Source organism: Alexandromys fortis, unplaced genomic scaffold, assembly GCF_014885135.2.
Source record: "Alexandromys fortis isolate MF-2015 unplaced genomic scaffold, M_Fortis_MF-2015_v1.1 scaffold_58, whole genome shotgun sequence".
NCBI lineage: Eukaryota > Metazoa > Chordata > Mammalia > Rodentia > Cricetidae > Alexandromys > Alexandromys fortis.
Window position 1 is genome coordinate 4,248,667 of NW_026067940.1, and position 19,255 is coordinate 4,267,921.

Sequence of the window (19,255 nt, forward strand, 5' to 3'; positions counted from 1 at the left end):
GGATCACTGTGAGTTCAAGGTCAGCCTAGTCTATAAGAGCAATTTCCACTACAGGCTCAAAAGCTAGAGAGAACTCCTGCCTCGAAAAACAAAAAATAAAGAAATAACAAAAAATGATTAATTAAAAATAGAGGCATTTGGGGCTTGAGAGATGGCTCAATGGTTAAAAGCAATGCCTGCTCTTCCAGAGGACTCCCAGCCCGACATAACATCTTACAATTGTCTGTACCTCCAGTTCCAGGGGATCCTGACACACTCACAGACATGCATGCAGGCAAATACCAATGCTCATGAAATAAAATTAATCATTAAAAAAAAAAAAAGACAGTTGCTGTACTCTCTTCCACAGGATATATAGACTAATGACACATTCAAAACTGTAGTTGAAAAGAATAAACAGTAAACCATATTTCACTAGATGCAATACATTGACCAATAGATATTTACCTCTGTTACAATTTAGATACATTAACTGTAATACTAACATCAAGAATGGAAACAATTATTTTGGATAAACATTATGATCCCAAACAGCACTGAACTGATAGGGGCTAGGAAATCTCAGCGAACCCCACTAGTTATCGTAACATTTACACAAGGCAAACTGTCTGTCTGCTCAACACATCACACTTTTTGTTGTTGTTGTTGTTGTTGTTGTTGTTTGAGGCAGGGTCCTAGCACAAAAGTTAGCCTCAAACTTCTAATTATGCTTACAGAATGCTGGGATTACAGGTCTGAACCACCATGGCTTAAACTATGCTAAGGATCAAACCAATGGCCTAGATAAGCACTTTGTCAACAGAGCTATAATACAAACCTTCAGTACAATTCTGATGGCTAGAGTTTCAATGTCTGTGCCCCTCTAGACATTTATATGTTGAAACTTAATAACCAAGTAATTATAGTAAGAGGTGGGGCCTTAGCAGGGCCTTGGTGATGCACGCCTTTAATCCCAGTACTTGGGATGTGTAGAGGCAGGTGGATCTCTCTGAGTTGGAGGCCAGCCTGATCTACAAAGCTAGTTCCAGGACAGTTAAGGCTATTACAAAGAGAAACACTGTGGGAAAAAAAGAAATGAGGTGGGGTCTTTGAGAGTGAGTTAAATCATGATGTCAGAGCCTGTTTGTGGGATTAAAAACCTTATGAACTAGCCTAGGGTCTCATTCTCTTCAAAAGGAGTACAGAGCATTTAAGTACACATGAGTACAGAGACTTATAAAACATGACACCTACAAGAGTCTAATCTACACTTGCCAGCCTCAATTTGTATTACTAGTTATAAATTATCCTTATCAAATATTTTGTTATAGCAGCATGAATATACCAAAGAACTCACTGACCTTGCTTCAAGGTTAGTTCTCTTGTTGTTTACAGTTTTTTGTTCTCTTTTCTAAGATAAAGTTTCTAGGGACTTGGAGCTTACCATCCTTCTGACCCAGCCTCCCAAGTGTAGGATTATAGGCATGTAATATACAGTTTCCATATGAAAAGGATGTGATAAGTGTGCCCAATTTAAGATGGTACGTGGGCCTTTACCTTCACCCCACAATACTTTAAACCTCACTGCGCAATACTGTACTTGCATTACTGACTGCTGTCCTTATTTTGCATTTTTACATTCCAAAATAACTTTTATTACCCTAAAATATAAAAAAAAAATTACAGCCAGATAAACTGGCTATCATTTAAATGGGTGCTTGTTATCAATGGAATATGCTCTATGGATAAAGGCACTTGCCATCAAGCCTGACATTGACACACAGATGGAAGGAGATCCAATTCCAAAAATCGCTTTATCACATGTACACTATACACAGGAACACACACACTCAAGCACATACACATGGGGGTGAAGAGATGGAACTGAAATCTCTACCTTCTTTTTTAGGTTTTATTAATTAGAAGAGCTTAGCTGTGCTTAGTGTTCTAACACCTGTGCATTGGCAGCAGAAGAATCAAGAGTTCCAAGTCACCCTCCACTAGTTCAAGGTCATCCAGGACCCTAAAAATGAAAAATGATGATCATGCTCACACACAAAATAATACATTAATACAAATCTTTGGGAAGTGTCTTTTTATTTTATGTACATTGGTGTTTTGCCTACATACACCCTGGAATTGGAGTTACAAACAGTTTTGAGCCGCCATGTGGGTGCTGGGAATAGAACCCTGGTCTTCTGGAAGAGCAGTCAGTGCTCTTAACACTGCCCCATGGAGTATATGTGCATGTGTGTGCAAGTGCACATGTGTGTATGAGGAGTATGAGAAGGTCAGGGAGAACAATCTTGGATAACATTACCTCCTTTGAAACAAAAGTCTCTAGTTGACCTACAGCCAAACTGACAGGCCAGTGAGCTTCAAGTATGCCCCCTTCTCTGCCTTCCCAGCGCTGGTATTACCAGAATGGGCTACTACATACAGGAAGAATTTGTACATTTCTGGGTTTCAAGAGCCATCCCTCCAGCCTGGAAAGTATCTACATCTAGAAAGAATTACTATTAAATTGCTTGATTTAAGACTAAAACAGATATATACACAAAAACAAGGCAGTAAAGTCATAGTAAAAGTATAGACTACATAAATCCACCTACGAAGTATTGTAAGAAATTACAAACCAAAAGCTACGGAGAAACCCTGTCTCGAAAAAAATCAAAAAAAAAATTACATAATTCCAAGAAGGACTTTAAGATTTTTATTATTTAAAAAAGGTTTTTATTGTTTTTAACTATGTGTATGTGGGTCTATACATGTGACTTCAGGTGCCCTTGGAAGTCAGAAAAGTGGGAACCCTAGAGCTGGCATTACAGGCAGTTATGAGCTGCCTGACATGGGTACTAGGATCTTTACAAGAATGAGACCCATAAATCTCCAGACCCACGATTCCAAGTTTTTATGATTATTAATTCTAGTTACTCTCATTGAAAAAAGTTTCTCTAATTGTTATTTATGGAGAAAACAGAGAGAGAAAAAAGTCAGGAGATATGTGGGGCTGTAGTTCATGGACAGTGCTTGCCAAGCATGCATGAGGTTGAATCCCTAGTACTGTATAGGCTCACACACATAAAAATTAAAAAATAAATTCAGTTTATAGACCTGGAAGGCTTCAAATTAAAAATTCGGGTACTGAGAAAACTTACATTTAAATCAACTAAGATGTCAGCCTGAACTACATACTAAGACCCCGTTTCAAGAATAAAGCAGGGTGCTGGAACACCGGGTTCAGCATTTAAAAGCATTTGTTGCACAATCATGAGAACTGGAATTCCAATCTCAGAACTCGTATCAAGCAGGACATCCTGCAAACACCTGTTTAGATTCCAGAATCTAATTAATACCCACTTCTAGTCTCTACATGCGCACAAGTTCACTAATCCCCACATACATATATGTGCATATGCTCATGCAGAACAATACATACACACACACAAATCTTTAAAAAATTAAAACAAATAGGGGCTGGAAAGATGGCTCAGTGGTAAAGAGCACTTGCTGCTCTTCCAAAAGACCTAGGTTCAATTCTCAGCACCCACACAGCAGCTCATAATCATTTGTAACTCTAGTTCCAGGAGTTGCCCTCTTCTGACTATTGTAGGCATCAGGCACTCAAGAGTGCTTACACACATACAGGTAAAACAATCACACATATAAAACAGTGAATAAATAATATAATAATGCATAGCTATAATCCAGTACCTGGGAGGTAGAGGCAAGATCAGAAGTTCATGGTCATTCTCACTAACATGAGCCCCTCTCAAATAAATAGGATTATATTCTTTAAATTTTCTGTAAGAGGAAATCTCTGTGCTTTATTTCAGTGAGTTTATTGGGCTTACAGGGGCAGGGGTAAGGAGTTACAGGGGCAGGGGTAAGAGGTTACAGGGGCATGGGTAAGGGGTTACAGGTGTATGAATGATTCATATCACTTCAAAGTCTCACCACAGCATGAAGGACAACTTCCCCGTGGCTGCATAGATGGAGTACGCCTTCAGTTAACCTTTCAAACTACTCTAGCACCCCCTAGTTTGGGTTTTTCAATCAAGGTTTCCCTATATAGCTCAGTCTGGTCTTGAACTCAGGATTCTGTCTCTGCTTCCTGAATGGTGGGATAAACTGTCACGCCCAAGTATATTCTAGGGTTGGGGTTTTAAGGTCTCACTATTATTTCCAAAACTAAACTAACCTAGAACTCATTATGTAACCCAAGCTTGCCTTTAACTTTCCTCCTACCTCTAAAGTAATGCTGAGATTACAAGCATATACCACTATGCCCAGTTCTTATTCTAGTTTTGATGTTGGGCTTTTACCTTTCCACGTTTCACATTAAAAAAAAAAAACACACAACAACAAAAAGACCAAACTGTAGGTAAATGAGAGATGTATTTGGCACTAATTTTTGTCTTGCTACATCTGTTCCAAGACTCTTCTTAGCAAAGGGGAAAAAACTTTAAAATTTAAGCTCCTGCAATCCACTAATTAATCTAGACAGTGGCCCTAGGTCATTTGTCAAATCCCCTTAAAGCAGGATGAGAAGGCAGATACCTTGGGGTAAACAGACTTTATCCAAGGTCATGATGCAATCATATTTAAAAAAAAAAAAACACTCTACTGGCTGGGAAGATTGCACAGTAGGTAAAAGTGCTTATTGCACAAACATGAAGATCTAAATTAGATCCTCAGAACCCATATAAAATTGAACACATGGAGACATCATCTATAATTCCAGTGCTTCTATGGGAAGATGGCGAGGAGAGACAGAGATCCCAGAAGAATGAAGACTAGGTAGCCTGGCGCATGCACAGTGGAAAAACAAAGAAGCAAGGCCCAACGTTCAAGGTTATTCTATGGCCTCCACAAACATATGCTATGAAATGTGCACACCCTCATTTTCAAGAATGAATAAGAACATAGACACAGACAAAAACAACTCTAGACACCTTTAAAAGACCCAGGTTTAATTCCCAACACCCACACAGTGGTTCACAACCATCTGTATATCGCAGGGGATCCAACTCCCTCTTCTGTTCTCCTCAGGCAGACATTGCATCCACATGGTGCACAAACATACATTCAGGCAAACACTTATATACATAAATAAAACCTCAAAAAAAATTTTAAATAATCCCTTCCTTTTACATTAAAAAAAAAAAACCTTTACTTTTAAGAACAAATATACACCAGGCAGTGGTGGTGCACGCCTTTAATGCCAGCACTAGGGAGGCAGAGGCAGGCGGATCTTTGCGAGTTCTACAAGAGCTAGTTCCAGGACCGGTTCCAAAGCTACAGAAAAACCCTGTCTCAAAAAAAAACAAAAAAGGAACAAATATACACAACACACACACACAAGTCCTCAGTTTGATCAATTTTATCCCTATAAAGTATTGTTGGGGGGAAAGAGACAGAGATTAGCAGCTGGCCTTAAACTTTCACATCCTCTTATACCTCAGCCTTAAGTGCTGGGATTACAGACCTATAGCATCATCATGTCAGCATACAATCTAACTTTAAAATTAAAGATTTTTAAAGAATATGGTTTACAAGTGTGGTGATATACGCCTGTAACCCTAGCATTCTGGAGATCAAGGCAAAGTATTAAGTTTGAGACCAGCAACATCCATGGACTGAGGATACGTAGTGCTCAGTGATAGAGGATTTGCCTAACATGAGCAAGGTATTGCTTCCACCCTCAACACTGAAGGAGGAAAACTGTTACCATATGTTAACCAGCAATTTTTCTCAGAAATTGCAGCATCAACGCTGAAAGCTAAATTACTATTCTGCACAGAAAAGTTACCCTAAGAACCTAACTAGCCCATTAGACTCTTCAAATGGCACTTCCTTTTCTCTCCTGAGTACTCCCTCTCAAGTGTTGTCACACAAAATGGCCAGTGTGACCAGGAAGTCCCTTCCTAATTAGTAGAGATAATAACAGCAAATTCCAGCAATGAAACAAGGCAGACAGGAAATGCCCTCCACCCACTACCCACACACCTCTCCATGTGCTAAGAGTTGTCCTCAAAATAGTTAAGTTTCTTTATAAGCTCCAAAACCTGTAACAATATAACAAAAGCACTGGCTAAAACCCAGGAAATATACTCCCCACACTAGTGATCATCCCTCACTCTGAATTGGTCAAGTCTTCCCAGGAACTGTAGTAGGACAAACACCAGCTCAGAGGTTCTACGGTTTGGTCCTCATGCCAGGACTGTTGTTCCTTCTACTTTTATCTAAAAAAGTCAACTACAGGAACTATTTTCTATACTTGTGATGTTTTTTAAATAAGAAGTTAGGGGATAGTGAGATAGTCAATGGGTGAAAATACTTGCTGCACAAGCCTGACAGCCTGAGTTTGATCCCTGGGATCCATATAAAAGCCAGATGTGGTGGCATGCATCTGTAATCCCACCCCAGCACTCTTAAGCTTTCTAACTAGGCTACACCTGTCAGAAACAGCACCTGGCTCCAAAACAAAATAGAATGAGAAAACAACTCCTGCAAGTTGCCCTCTGACCTCTACAATAGCTCAGGAGCACATGTGCACCTGTTCACTCCCTTCCCCCACAAACACAAACAACACAGACACAAATAATAGAAGTTTAAAAATTAATTTATACACTGGTAGTTATGACTATATCAGAATAGTAGTTTTTATGGGGGATCTTAAATGATTTTTAAATTTTTGTGTGTTGGCCGGGCACACCTTTAATCCCAGCACTTGGGAGGCAGAGGCAGGTGGGTCTTTGTGAGTTCAAGGCCAGCCTGGTCTATGAGAGCTAGTTTCAGGACAGGCTCCAAAGATACAGAGAAACCCTGTCTCAAAAAAAACACACACACACACAAAAAAAAGTTTTTTGTGTTGGAGAGTATGTGTGCACATGCGCGAATATATACAACTATGTGTGCTAGTACGCGCATCTGTATAAGAAAGGCATCAAGTACAGTCCTATCTCTGCCTTACTCCTTATGAGCATAGTCTCTCAGAGGCTGGACCTTACATTTCTGCGCTAGGTTGGAAGTCAGGGAAGTCCAGGAACCCTATCTTCTCACTGCTCAATGCTGGGATTACAAGAGAATGTGGGGTATACCTGATTTGTTATGTGGGTATTCTACTGAAACTCCAGTCTTCATGCCTACACAGTAAATAGCTTTTAATCATAAAACCATCTCTTCATCCCTCACATGAATTTTTTATTTTAAGATTTATGTGTTTGCTTGCATGTATACATGCACATTATGTGTGTCTGTGCCTGTAGAGATCAGAAGGCAGCATCAGATCCTGTAGAACTAGATTTGCGGATGGTTGTGAGCCACCATGTGGGTGTTGGAAATCAAACCTGGGTCTCTCTGTAGATCAACAAGTGCTCTTAATCCATCTCTCGAGCCTTTTGTTTTTAGACAGGATCTTACTATGTAGCCCTGGCTGGCCAGAGCTGTTATGTAAACAGGATGGCCTGAGATCTGCCTACCTCTGCCTCCTGAGTGCTGGGATTAAAGGTGTGCACCACACTAAGTCCTGACTTATTTCTCTCCATAAATTTTAACGTGGACCAATTAAGACAGCAATGAACCATGGTTTAGCAGCTAAGAGTACTTGCTGGTCCTGCAAAGGGCCCAGGTTTGGTTCCTGCACCTATATGCCAGGGCACAACCCTTTACAACACCAATTCCAGAGGATCTGATACCCTCTTCTGGCCTCTATGGACAACAAGCATGCCCATGGTCCCAAAATAAAACACAGAACACAAAATACAGAACACAAAATAAAAAATATGAAACAAAAAGATGAGATAGCTATAAAATAATCCCATGATTTACTGCACATAAACCATACAATTATACAGAATACACATTAAACCCTCTAAAAGTTCCATTTTTGGCCAATTTCTGCCAATTTTTCATATACTCCAAACATCCTTGACTTTTTAAATAAGCAAGTAAGTTCATGTGTTTGATCCCAGATTTCACGAGACCCAAACTTCTACAAACTGTCTTCTGACCTCCATACATGCACCACAGAATATCATGCATGCATGTGTACAAATGTATACACACACACAAATGGAGTTGGAAGTTATGGCACATGCTTTTAATCCAAGCACTCAGGAGGTAGAAGCAGAGCTACAGTGTGACACCACCCCCCCCCCCTCTCTCTCACACACACACACACACATACACACGGACTGGAATTGACATAAATAAGCTCTGTTGTCATTAACATTTTTCTGCCTTACAAAAAAGTGTGCATTTTAACTTCCTCATTCTCCAAGAGTGAAATTAAATTAACAAATCCTCTCAAAGATGCTTATTGCATTACAACAGTCTTACACTTCTTGGCTATAAATATGTAGATGAAGGGTTTAAACAAACAACCAAAGGAAGTTAAAAGTGAAAAATAGCCTTTACTGTGCTGTCCAGGGTTTGATTTAAATGTCTGACTTTGGTCACTGTCAAAAAGAACTTTGTGGAGTCTGCCTAACTACAGACATGTTAGATATTTGAAAGCAAGAAAGTTACTAAAGCTATCAAATGCATTTCTATCAAATTTGGGAAATTAAAAATATATTTACTGAGCAGCCAGCTTTTGTTAATTTGTTAAGCATGTTAATATTAACATCCCTAAAATTACTTATTCACTTGAAATGTTACAAAACAAAAATGACATTTGTACTTAAGTACTTAAGAAATTAATACCTGCATTTTAAAAAGTAAAATTCATTTTATTTTTTAAATATCACTTCTGAAAATAAGCTTGATAACTTATGAATTAAGGTTTATTACTGTCTTTATTTAAATGAGGCTTGCAGAATCTCGACTCATCATTATCACATTTACCTTACATTTTCACAAATTTTTTCCAACTTTTATGCACTCATACAAAATATAAACATTCTAAGTTTTCACGAACCAAGCAGTTTAAGACCCTCACTAAAAAAAAAAAAAAAAACATGTACAAACCAAAGCTAAGTACCATTAATTAAAGATAAAACAGAGCTAAGAACAAAATGAAAGTTATGGTTTTTTAATTCTTCCCCTTACGTACTAAAAGTATACCACAATCTCCAAATACCTTCAATTTAGCCACTAGATTTCCAGAAACTCAACAGAAATCGTCTAGAGACAGGCATTATAAAGCTACCACTATGGAAAAGATTTCCTGTTTCTTAAAGGTTTATTTTGTTGCCATATTTCAACTACATGAAACCACTTGTTCTCAGCTTTCCTACCACAAAACATTCCCCAAACAAAGACTGTTTACATCTCTTAAGAAGCCTTTGTTCCAGGACCCCTCTGTTCAAGAGCTACAACTTCTGGATCTTCTCTCTGGTGGTTCTATCAACAGCAAATGCTGGCCAACTCTTCTACATTGGCACAGGAGTTTGTTAAACAAAGGAGGAGCAAGTCCCCTGCACACAAAGGAGGGCTCCAAATAGCACTAGTTGTGTCTGTAGATCATTTCTCCTCTTTACCCCTCTCCTCTCAGGCTCTACTACACAGTACTCAATACAAAATGGTGGCTATCATGTGTGACATTCAGAATGGGAAAAAGCAAAACAAACGCACAAATCCTAAAGATTGCCATTAATCTGCTAACCCAGATGAGAAATGGGTAGCCAGACCTAAGCAGAGCAACACTATTTTTCGAAGACAACAGCTCTATGAAGGCAAAGAAGGCAAGAGAAAGGACTTACCCAGCCCTGAATGCCACAATGCCAACATGGAGGACAGCTCACAGGAACCTAACTCCTCTTACATTTTGGTTTCTAATAAGTTAGTCAAGTTTGCTAATGTCTGGATAAGATCCTATCAATGAAAACGTCCAATGTTCACATTCATCTTTCCTGACACATTAACAGGAAGGTACATCGCTCAATGTTTAGAGAAAGCGTGGTCTTTTCTTCCAAATTAAAACCTTAGTGATAACCAGCCCAGGGTGTAACTTCTGCAGGCCTCTACAGTAAAAGAAATGTACCTTCCCTTAAGAAACAATACTCGCCCCTGTCCACTTTCACCAGGAGAAATGAATCTATTTCCAATCATTTCCTCCACACTAGCTGACCTGGCCAGTTCTTTTCTGAGGCATCTATTTCATTTCTGTTTGAAAAGTTGTCCAAGAGAAACTAAAATATGGTGTCTGTGGTTTAATTTTTTTTTTTATCTGGTGGGGGGTGATGGAAAGATAAGGCTTTAGAACAGAATGATTACGCACATAATCCCGCAATTAAAAATACCATTACAAAGAGCAAGTTTAAAGAAGAAAGAGGTAAAGGGGGGGGGGTCCTTCCTCCACTTGTGTGCGAGCAGTGGAGATAGAAAATTCTTAAAACGGTAGGCAAGGCAGTTAAACCTCTCCAACCGTCCCGGCCGGTCCAACGGTCGTTTAGGCCAACTCAGACTCGGGCCATCCCAAAAGGTAGGCGAAAAACCTGGGGTGTCGCAGCGCATCCAGTTCCGGCTGCGGGGGGGGGGGGGACAGGGAAGGAGTGGGCCGGGCTCTTGGCGGACGTTGCAGCCGTTAGGGCTGGCTTCGGGGGACACCCCACCCCTCACAGCCCCCCCAAGCTCGAGGCGCCAGAGCCCCCGCTGCTGGGCCGAGTAAGGGAGGCTGGGGACCTCGTCTGACATCTCTCCTACAAACATGGCCCGTCTGGCCCTCAGCCCCAGCCAGGCCTCCCCGGGGAGCAGCGCCGTCCGGCCCCGGGGAGCGCCCACCAGGGCGGGCGGGCGAGCATAGGGGCACCGCTGTCCCGCCCCACAGTGCCCGAAGTGCCCCCCCATGACACTTGTGCCCCCAGCCACCAAGTCGCTCCAGGCCGGACCAGCGGCTCCTCCCCTCCCCCAGTGGCGCGGGCCGCCCCCTGCCCCGGCCCGGCCCGGGGACTCCGGGAGGCCGAGGGACCAGGTGGTGGTGGGGGACCCGGGTCCGGAGGGTGGGGCGCTCAGGTGAGGGCAGCTCCCGGCCGACGCCGCCACCACACAAAGGACCAGGGGCTCCCGCCGCCATATTGAAAACTTTCCTCCTCACACGACAACTCGCAAGTCCCCCACCCCCACCCATCACACACCCCCGCACCCCGGGGAGGAGGCGAGGACCAGCCACCGAGCCGTGCGGGCCCAGAGCCCTGCCTCCACGTCCGCGCCTCAGCCGGGCTCGAGGGGACTCCCCGGTGGCCAGCCCGGCGGCTGCCACCACTCCAGCCCGCACCGCTGCCCGGCCGTGCGGCGCACCGGCCCCCGGAGCCGCACCGACCCGGTCCTCGGGCCGCGCTGCCAGAGCCCGCTGTGCTCACAGCCCGCATCCCACCCGGACGAGCCCCCGCGCCTTCTTCCCGCCGCCACAACTCCCACCCACTGAGGGACCCCAAACTTGACCGGGCCCCGCCGGGACGACCGCTCCCCGCTCCCCGCCCCCGCGCCTCGGGCCTCCCCGGCCGCGCGTCCTCGCACCCTCCCCCAGCCGCGAGCAGGATCCGGGGTGCTGGCTGACTCACCGGCGGCGGCCGCACCTTACAGATCCCAGTCTGCTCGGCTATGGGCCGGATCTTGTGGATGAAAGCGAAGGGGTCGGCGAACTCTTCCCAGCTGGGCTCGAAGACCGGACACTCGGGGGGAGGCAGGAACTCGCCCAGCGGGCCCGGGCCCCCGAGGGGTAGCGCCGGACGCGGGCCTGGGGGCAGCACGGTGGCCGGCTCCATCACTGCGACGTCGGTAGGGGCGAGCACGGGGCAGGCTCCGCGACCGCGGGAGCAAGCTCCGTTCCGTCCGAGACCTGTGGTGACGCGCAGCTCCGGAGACAAGTCCGACTTCTACTAGCAACGGCAGCACCTAGGGCTTTTTCAGCCTTCCTCCGACGACGTCTTGCCGCTACACCACGCCGTGCGCCTCCGCCGCCACGGCAAGGAAAAAAAGTCCCTACTGCCACCCGGAGCCAGGTCCCACCCCGCCCCCTAACCAGGAGGGGCTGGGCCCTTCCGCCTGGGATGGGTTTTAGCCTTTATGGTTCGTTGACCACTGAAGTTTTCAGAATTCTTGCTCTCAAGAAGTTAGCGATCTTGTAGAGAGATCAGATCTATAATTGATCATTCAATCATGCCATACACTTTTTGCCACCAAAGATTTACATAGTAAAAACTGGAGGAGGATTCTCTAGGTAAAGAAGACAGCTTGAACACAAGAGCAGCAAGGACAGACACAAACAATAGTAATAAGGATAGTAAAAACACTTTGAGCCGGGCGGTAGTGGCGCACGCCTTTAATCCCAGCACTTGGGAGGCAGAGGCAGGTGGATCTTTGTGAGTTCGAGACCAGCCTGGACTACAAGAGCTAGTTCCAGGACAGGCTCCAAAACCACAGAGAAACCCTGTCTCGAAAAAAAAAAAAAAAAACCCCTTGAACATTTGCTTATCCTAGATACTGTAGATACTGTGTTAAGTGCTTTGCGCATTTGTTTAACGTGTGAGGTAGCTTAAGCATGTGCCAAAATCCAACAGTTCAAACTATTTATCGGAGGTGTCGCACAGAAATCGTTTACAGCCTTATGACAAGATTGATCCTGAGCAAAGCCTTTAATCCCAGCACTCAGGAGGAAGAAGCAGACAGATCTCAGTGAGTTCGAGGCCAGCCTTCATACAATATATATCTTCATACAAGAGCTACAAGAGCTAGTTCCAGGACAGGCACCAAAACTACAGTGAAACCTTGTCTCGAAAAAAAAAAATCTTGAAATAATCCAGTCAAGGAATAATGGGGCCTAAAAATCTGCAGCTCTACTGACTGAAAAGAAAGGATGAGCCTGGTAGCACACACCTTTAATCCCAGCATTTGGAAGGCAAAGGCGGATCTCTGTGAGTTCAAGACCAGCCTGGTCTACAGATAGAGTTCCAGGACAGCCATGACTACACAGAGAAACCCTGTCTGGAAAAACCAAAAAGAAAAAAAAAGGAAAGAAAGGGAAAGAAATAAAGGATGAAACTGCAGGAAATAAAAATTAGACTAGGAAGGAATCACAGGATGCCATACTAAGGGTCTGGTACACCTGCCTCAGTAGATACTGGCCAATTGGCATTGCTGGACAGTCATCCAGATCACCCCCTGCACAAACCACTCTAGAGAAAATGTATTCGCACCACAACAGGTTGAGTTTGAGATGTGTCCTGTATGCAGAGAGAGAGCAGGGTTCCCACAAGCCAAAAGGTACAGCGAGCTCTGGAGGAAAGGGGGTCAGTACTGAGGATTGAGCCCAGTGTTTCAAAGTGAGCCATGGAAGTCAAAAGAAGATCCTAAGTAGAACTCGAGCCCTGAAATGATTTCTTTGTTCCAGAAAGCAGCCAAACTCATGGAAGAACTATCACAGCCTCCAGCCCTCCCTTCAGAACAACCTCTGAAGGATATCTCTCTTAGCCTCAGGGTTTAGTTTTTACTAACACTCCTGTAGTCCGGGCTGGCCTGAAACTCTATGTAGCAGAGGATGACTTTGGTCTCCTGATCTTCCTGCCTCTACAGGTGCTGGGTTACAGATGTATCCTGTCACACACAGGCTATGCTTCCTCAGTTTAAAACAGAAAAGCTAGAAGTGATAGCACACACTTTAATCCCAGCACTTGGGAGGCTAAAGCCAGCCTGCCCTACACTGAGTTCCCGGCCAGCCAGATCTACATAATGAGAACTTGCATCAAAAAACAAGGAAGCTGGAGGGATGGCTCAGTGGGTTAAGGACATTTTGGTCCTGCCCAAGAGGACATAAATTCAGTTTCCAGATCCAGTGTCCATCAGCTCACAATTGCCTCTTCGACTTCAAGGGGTCTGATGCCTTCTTTTGGCCTCTACAGCCAACACACATGCAATTTAAAGAGAATTTTAAAATATAGAAAATATCTAGACAGTGGTGACACACACCTTTAATCCCAGCATTAGGGAGGCTGAGGCAGGTGGATCTCTGTGAGTTCAAGGCCAGCCTGGTCTACAGAGGGAGTTCCAAGACTGCCAAGACTACACAAGAGAAACCTGTCTCAAAAAATATATTTATATATATATAACATTTTAAGTTGAAGAGGGAAAAAGTCTCATTTTTCAATAAACCTCCCAGAGGTCCACAGTCTCCAAAATAGTTAGTTCAGGATTCCTGGAGAAAGCGACCTCTCCATAACTCCCTAGGGCTTCGGAGTCTGACTTGACCTTTTCTTGCTCCCTCATTCTGTAAATAAGATGGAACCCAAAGAGACAGTTAACCTACTCAAGAAAAAAAAATATGTCTTCATTGTAAGATAAGGTGATACAGAAGGTTACAAAATTGTGGGGAAACCTAGATATAAGAATTTGCCTTTTTTTTTTTTTTGTCAAGATTTTACTAAGTATCTCTGATTAGCCTAAAACTCACGTAGATCAGGCTGACTTTGAGTTCAGATGTGCAAGGATTAAAGGCATGGGTCACCTCACCCAGTTTGCCATATTTTTTACCCTGATTTTTTTTCCTGCTAGTGTATTGAGGAGAGGAACAATTAAGACAGGATTGCATACTGATAGCCAAAGCTGGCCTGGAATTCACAATGTAGCCCAGGTTGACCCCGTTCCCAAGGACTGGGGTGTCAGATGACACATGTTGACTGAAGGAAATCTTTTATTGTCGTTCTTGACCCAGGGTATTTATTATATGTGTGCCTGTGTTTGAGGTTCCTCCTGGAGTTGATTTCCTGTCCAGTTCTCTGCCTTGGGAGAACGCAGTACCTTTGACGTTGGCATCCTACAAATTAGGTAGGTTGTGAGGCTTCTAGACGTACATGAATTATGGGTATGCAACTGGAGGGCACGAGTTTAGGAAAAAAATCTCACTTGTCATCTATGAGTTACATCTCTCTCCCAACTTTCAAGGTCTGCTAATCCTACTTCCTCCATTTCCGGCAGTGACCCTAAATGATGAGATCCTACTGCTCAGATCAAGCAGCAACTGTTTGGCTCGGCACCGACCCAAACAGACGCCGAGGGAGCGGGCGGCTGCCAAGCTAGTAAAGAGAACCCTAGGGACTGAGAAGGATCTCTACTAAGGTACCAGCTCCCCCGCCCCATCGAAGACGCTTCCCCTTGCCCTTTATGATGTGTGTTTACATGGGCGGAGGGATCCCTCTCCAGCTGACAGCCACACCGCGGCCGGCTCTTCTTTTTTTAAAGAGCCTTGCCACAGGCGGTGATTGGCCACGGCCCGAGCCGCATCAGCCTCCGGGGGCGGGGCCCGCTCCGCATTGTCTAGTGTGGGGCCGGCTGGACGTCTCAGAGGCCGGCCCTGGCTAACCCCGGCCTGGAGGTGCCGGCTCTCCGCTTCCCAGACGGCTGGGAGCGAGGGCTGGGCGGAGCCGCAGTGCCAGGTTCCCGTGGGGAAAGCGGGGCTTGCAGTCCCGGCGGCCCGAGGAGAACCGAGCCCGCTCCGAGTGCCACGTCTCCAGGAACCCCCCTCCTTACTCTTGGACAGCACTCCGCCTCCGCCCCGGACTCCGTCCCCCAAAGCACCCCATGAGTGCTGGAGAGCCTTTAGATACATCTTTAGGGATCGATGTCTTCATCCGGCCCACTCAGCCGTCAGCCCTCACGCTCCTCCAGCGGGTTGAGTCCCACCCCCGGCCTGCACCCCAAGAGTTCAGCCTGTGCCCTAAATTCGCTTGCTGGCCTAAGGGGCGCTGGCCTTGCTCCTTCCGGCCGCCGGGCAGGAGAGGCCAGGCTTCGGGGTTCCAAACGCGAGGAGAGACTTTCCTCTCGCTCTCCGTCGCCCCCACCCCCACCCCTTGCTTGGGGTCTGAGCCACGGATGAGGGGGGCAGGCCTGCCTCCCCAGCTGCCCGGGAGGGGGCGGCAGCCGGCTCAGCACGTAGCGCACGTGTCGGTCCAGCTCCCCACCCCCTCCGCGCGGCTGTCCCCTCGACGGGGCTCTGGTGTTGTCCCTGCGCCTCCCTTCCGTCCCGTCCTCGGTTCGGTCTACCACCACCCCGCCCCTCTCTCCCGTTTTTCCAAATTTCCGCGATGTGCACCATCTCGGTTTCTCTTCTCCAGTTCAGTGCCAACATCTGAACTCAGCACCTTCTTTCGTGCTCTGAAAAATTAGGTGTCAGGCGTCCCCTCTGCGTTAACTTGTTTTGTGTCTTTCCACAACGTCTTGTTGCTACTCTTTATTGCTTGTTTCTAGCTTGACATCAGTTTCCCACAGTAGTCCCGGCTGCCTCCTCAGCACGTTGCCCCACCCCTTGATAAGTCGCTTGAGGGAAGGGGAAAAGTCAGTTCCAGGCACGTGGGAGTTGCTCCACAAATATTTGTTGAAAAGGGGGACGGGGGTGGCCTTGAGTTTATGCGGCTCCAATTGGCTGAGGAGGAAGCTTTGGGCTGGACGCGGAGAAGAATTTGCTTATGCACGGGAAGGAGTCCGGTGGTGGAGTCTTGAGACAGCCCACGCAGTGGACGAATAAAATGAGATTAAAGCGTCCTCCCCCTCCCCTGGCCTGCTTAATTCCACTGTGCTCGGTGTCCCTCCTCCTCAGCTGCAAGGCCTCCCTGTGGGATAGCTGTACTCTTTGGGTCCCCACCCCCAGCTGACACCATGATAAAGGGTCTGATTATGGGCTCGGTCCTTGAACAGTTGGTCTGGTCTTGGGGAGGCATCTTTTAACTGGATACCACTGCCTCGTCCTGCACATTTTTTATGCACGCGCGCGCGGACACACACACACACACACACACACACACACACACACACACACGGGAGGGGAAGATCTCTCCTAGACAAGCACTACACCAGAGCAACTGTCCCAAACCCTCACCACCCTTGGAATCTGCTGAATCAGCTCGACTGGGATCCAAAAGCTTACACCTTCGGTTTACCTGGGTGTGAGGCCCAAAGAACTAGACCCTTACGTGGATCTCAAGAGGAACGTTCCCACGATGGTGCTAGCCCTACCCACAGGGGCTGGGAGGGGCAGAGTAACCCACACCAAGGCTTGGGCTTCAGGGCGTTTCTTCCCATTCCGGTTAGGCCACTTTAGAGAGGCCTGAGACTCTCAAGGAACAATAATATTTTTTAAGATTTATTTATTCATTATATATACAGTGGTCTGCCTGCATTTATGCTTGTACTCCAGAAGAGGGTACCAGATCTTACTACAGGTGGTTAGGAGCCACCATGTGGTTGCTGGGAATTGAACTCAGGACCTCTGGAAGAGCAGCCAGTGCTCTTTATCACTGAGCCATCTTCCCAGCCCCATATTTAATAATTTTATATTTAGTTTCTGAGTCAGGGTCTTGCTATGCAACTCAGAATGGCCTCAAATTCACAATATAACCCAGACTGACCTCAAACTCAGTCTCCCTTAGTTCTAGGCCAAGGAAGACTCTTATGCTCCTGGAGGACGAGAGAAAGCCATAGTCCCTGTTCCTCCCCAAGCACTCTAACTCAGGTCTCTGGGCTGAGGAACTCCATTAGCACGTCATGTTCCTCAGATAGCACAAATGTTTGGAATTCTCTATCTGGGATGTAACGTGCTGGAACTTTCCAGAGCACCACTACATCTACCATATCTGTTTGAAATTCCTGATCCAACTAAATCACACTATGTGTCGAGCATAGCACAACTTCCTAAGTGCAAAAGGAGGCTTTTCCACACTTTTCTTCCCTGGTATGAGCAACTGATGTATAAAAGAAAAAACAAAACAAATCAGGGTCACTAGCCAGGAGTGGTTCATAGCCTACTAGACACACCAGCTCTGTGAAGGAGGTGGTATTGCTGGCATATTTCTCAGAGGACCTGAGACTCAGATTAATGAGCCAAGATCACACTGATAACAACTGCAGAGCAAGGATGAGGATGGCAGTCTTAGTGCCTGGCCGCCTTTGATCTTCCCCAAACACCAGGCTGAGCTCTGGAAGCTGCAATCAGACATAGGGGCCTTACCTCATATCTCCCACCAGTTGCGCCTTTCCCTTCTGTCTGGGTCCCACAACTGCCTTGTCAGCGGCAGTGACTTCAAACTTTGACAGTTTGCTCCAGTGTTTTTTTTTTTTTCTTACAGAGTTACCAAAAGTTTCACAACATATGATGGTTGAGCCTTATGAAGTTGATTTTCGTGACCCATAATGGATTGTGATTTACAAAGACTGCGCTAAGGCTAGTCTCTGTTTTTCTACTGTTTGACAGCTTTCAAAAAGATTACCCAGGTACGTAAGGGAGAGCAGGTGCAGATGCTGGAAGGCCACCAGCCACAAGCCTGGATAAGACCGTGGGGAAAGGCCTCCTAGCATCTTGACCTTGGACTTGTAGCTTCCAGAATTGTGAATAATGTAAATTGTTTAAACCAATTCCCTAAAATCGGTCTCCCTCTTGATATATGTATATTATATATCCATGTGATATAAATATATGTGTATTTATCCAGCCATATATCCTATTGGTTTTCTTTCTCTGGAGAACACTTAGGAATTGCCAATAGCAAGTCTTCCTCAAATACCTAACGTATCTTTAATTTGGGCCACTGCCCCTTGCTCCCCCATGTCTCCTCTCTGTCCCCAAGAACACTGTCTACATGATGTAGAAAACACAAATACTCCTATCTTGGCTCATCTGCTTGTTTTTTGCTGTTGATTTACTCAGTCGTCTGCCTTCATCTACTCATTTTCCTTCTGCGTTTGTCCACAGCCCGTCAAACCTAGGATCCTCTCTGTGTTCCGTCTTTAACAACTTATATAAAATAAGTGCCAGCAATGTCCAGGATGTGTCTGTAAGTTCTTAGATTTTTGTTTTGTTTGGGACTGCTGAGACAAGCTGTCCTGGTACCCTGGGCTGGCCTTGGATTCAATACATACTCAAGGATAGCCCTTAATTGTTAGTCCTCTTGCCTCTACCTCCCAAGTGCTAGAATTACAGACCTGTACCACCTCCCTAGTTTTTGTTTCTTTTGCTTGGATTCATCCTTTTATCCAGGGACTTACTATATAGCCCTGGCTGACCTGGAATTCCCAGTGTAGATAAAGTCAGCCTTGAACTCAGAGAGCTCTACCTACCTCTACCTAGGATTAAATTTAGCCCAGCTAACTTGAGCTCTCCCATTTTTTTAAGTATTCAGACTCAATTCATTTTTTCAAACACTGTGATCAGATGGTCCCCTGGGTGGCACACCAGCCCTCTCCATCCCCCAGATGAAATCAGTGGGCTGATAAATTCCCGTGGTCCTTGACGAAACACTGATTGTCAAGGGTGCATGGGCTGAAGCACCTGGGAGGAAGTAGAGAA

The 19,255-nt window shown here is 45.4% G+C and overlaps 1 protein-coding gene and 1 long non-coding RNA gene across 2 annotated transcripts in view; one reads left to right on the forward strand and one right to left on the reverse strand.

Annotated features, from left to right (window-relative positions):
* Positions 1–11,876, reverse strand: part of Kdm5b (lysine demethylase 5B) — a 67,532-nt gene extending 55,656 nt beyond the window's left edge. The window contains exon 1 of the mRNA XM_050147685.1: positions 11,487–11,876. Within this exon, the coding sequence (XP_050003642.1) occupies positions 11,487–11,690 (204 nt within the window). The 5' untranslated portion in view covers positions 11,691–11,876. The remainder of the gene's footprint in view (positions 1–11,486) is intronic.
* LOC126505019 (uncharacterized) lies at positions 4,752–18,336 on the forward strand. Its single transcript, XR_007592786.1, has 4 exons — positions 4,752–10,408; positions 14,633–14,745; positions 14,896–15,036; positions 18,039–18,336. It is a non-coding gene; the product is annotated as an uncharacterized lncRNA (long non-coding RNA).
* Positions 18,337–19,255: the final 919 nt, after the last annotated feature.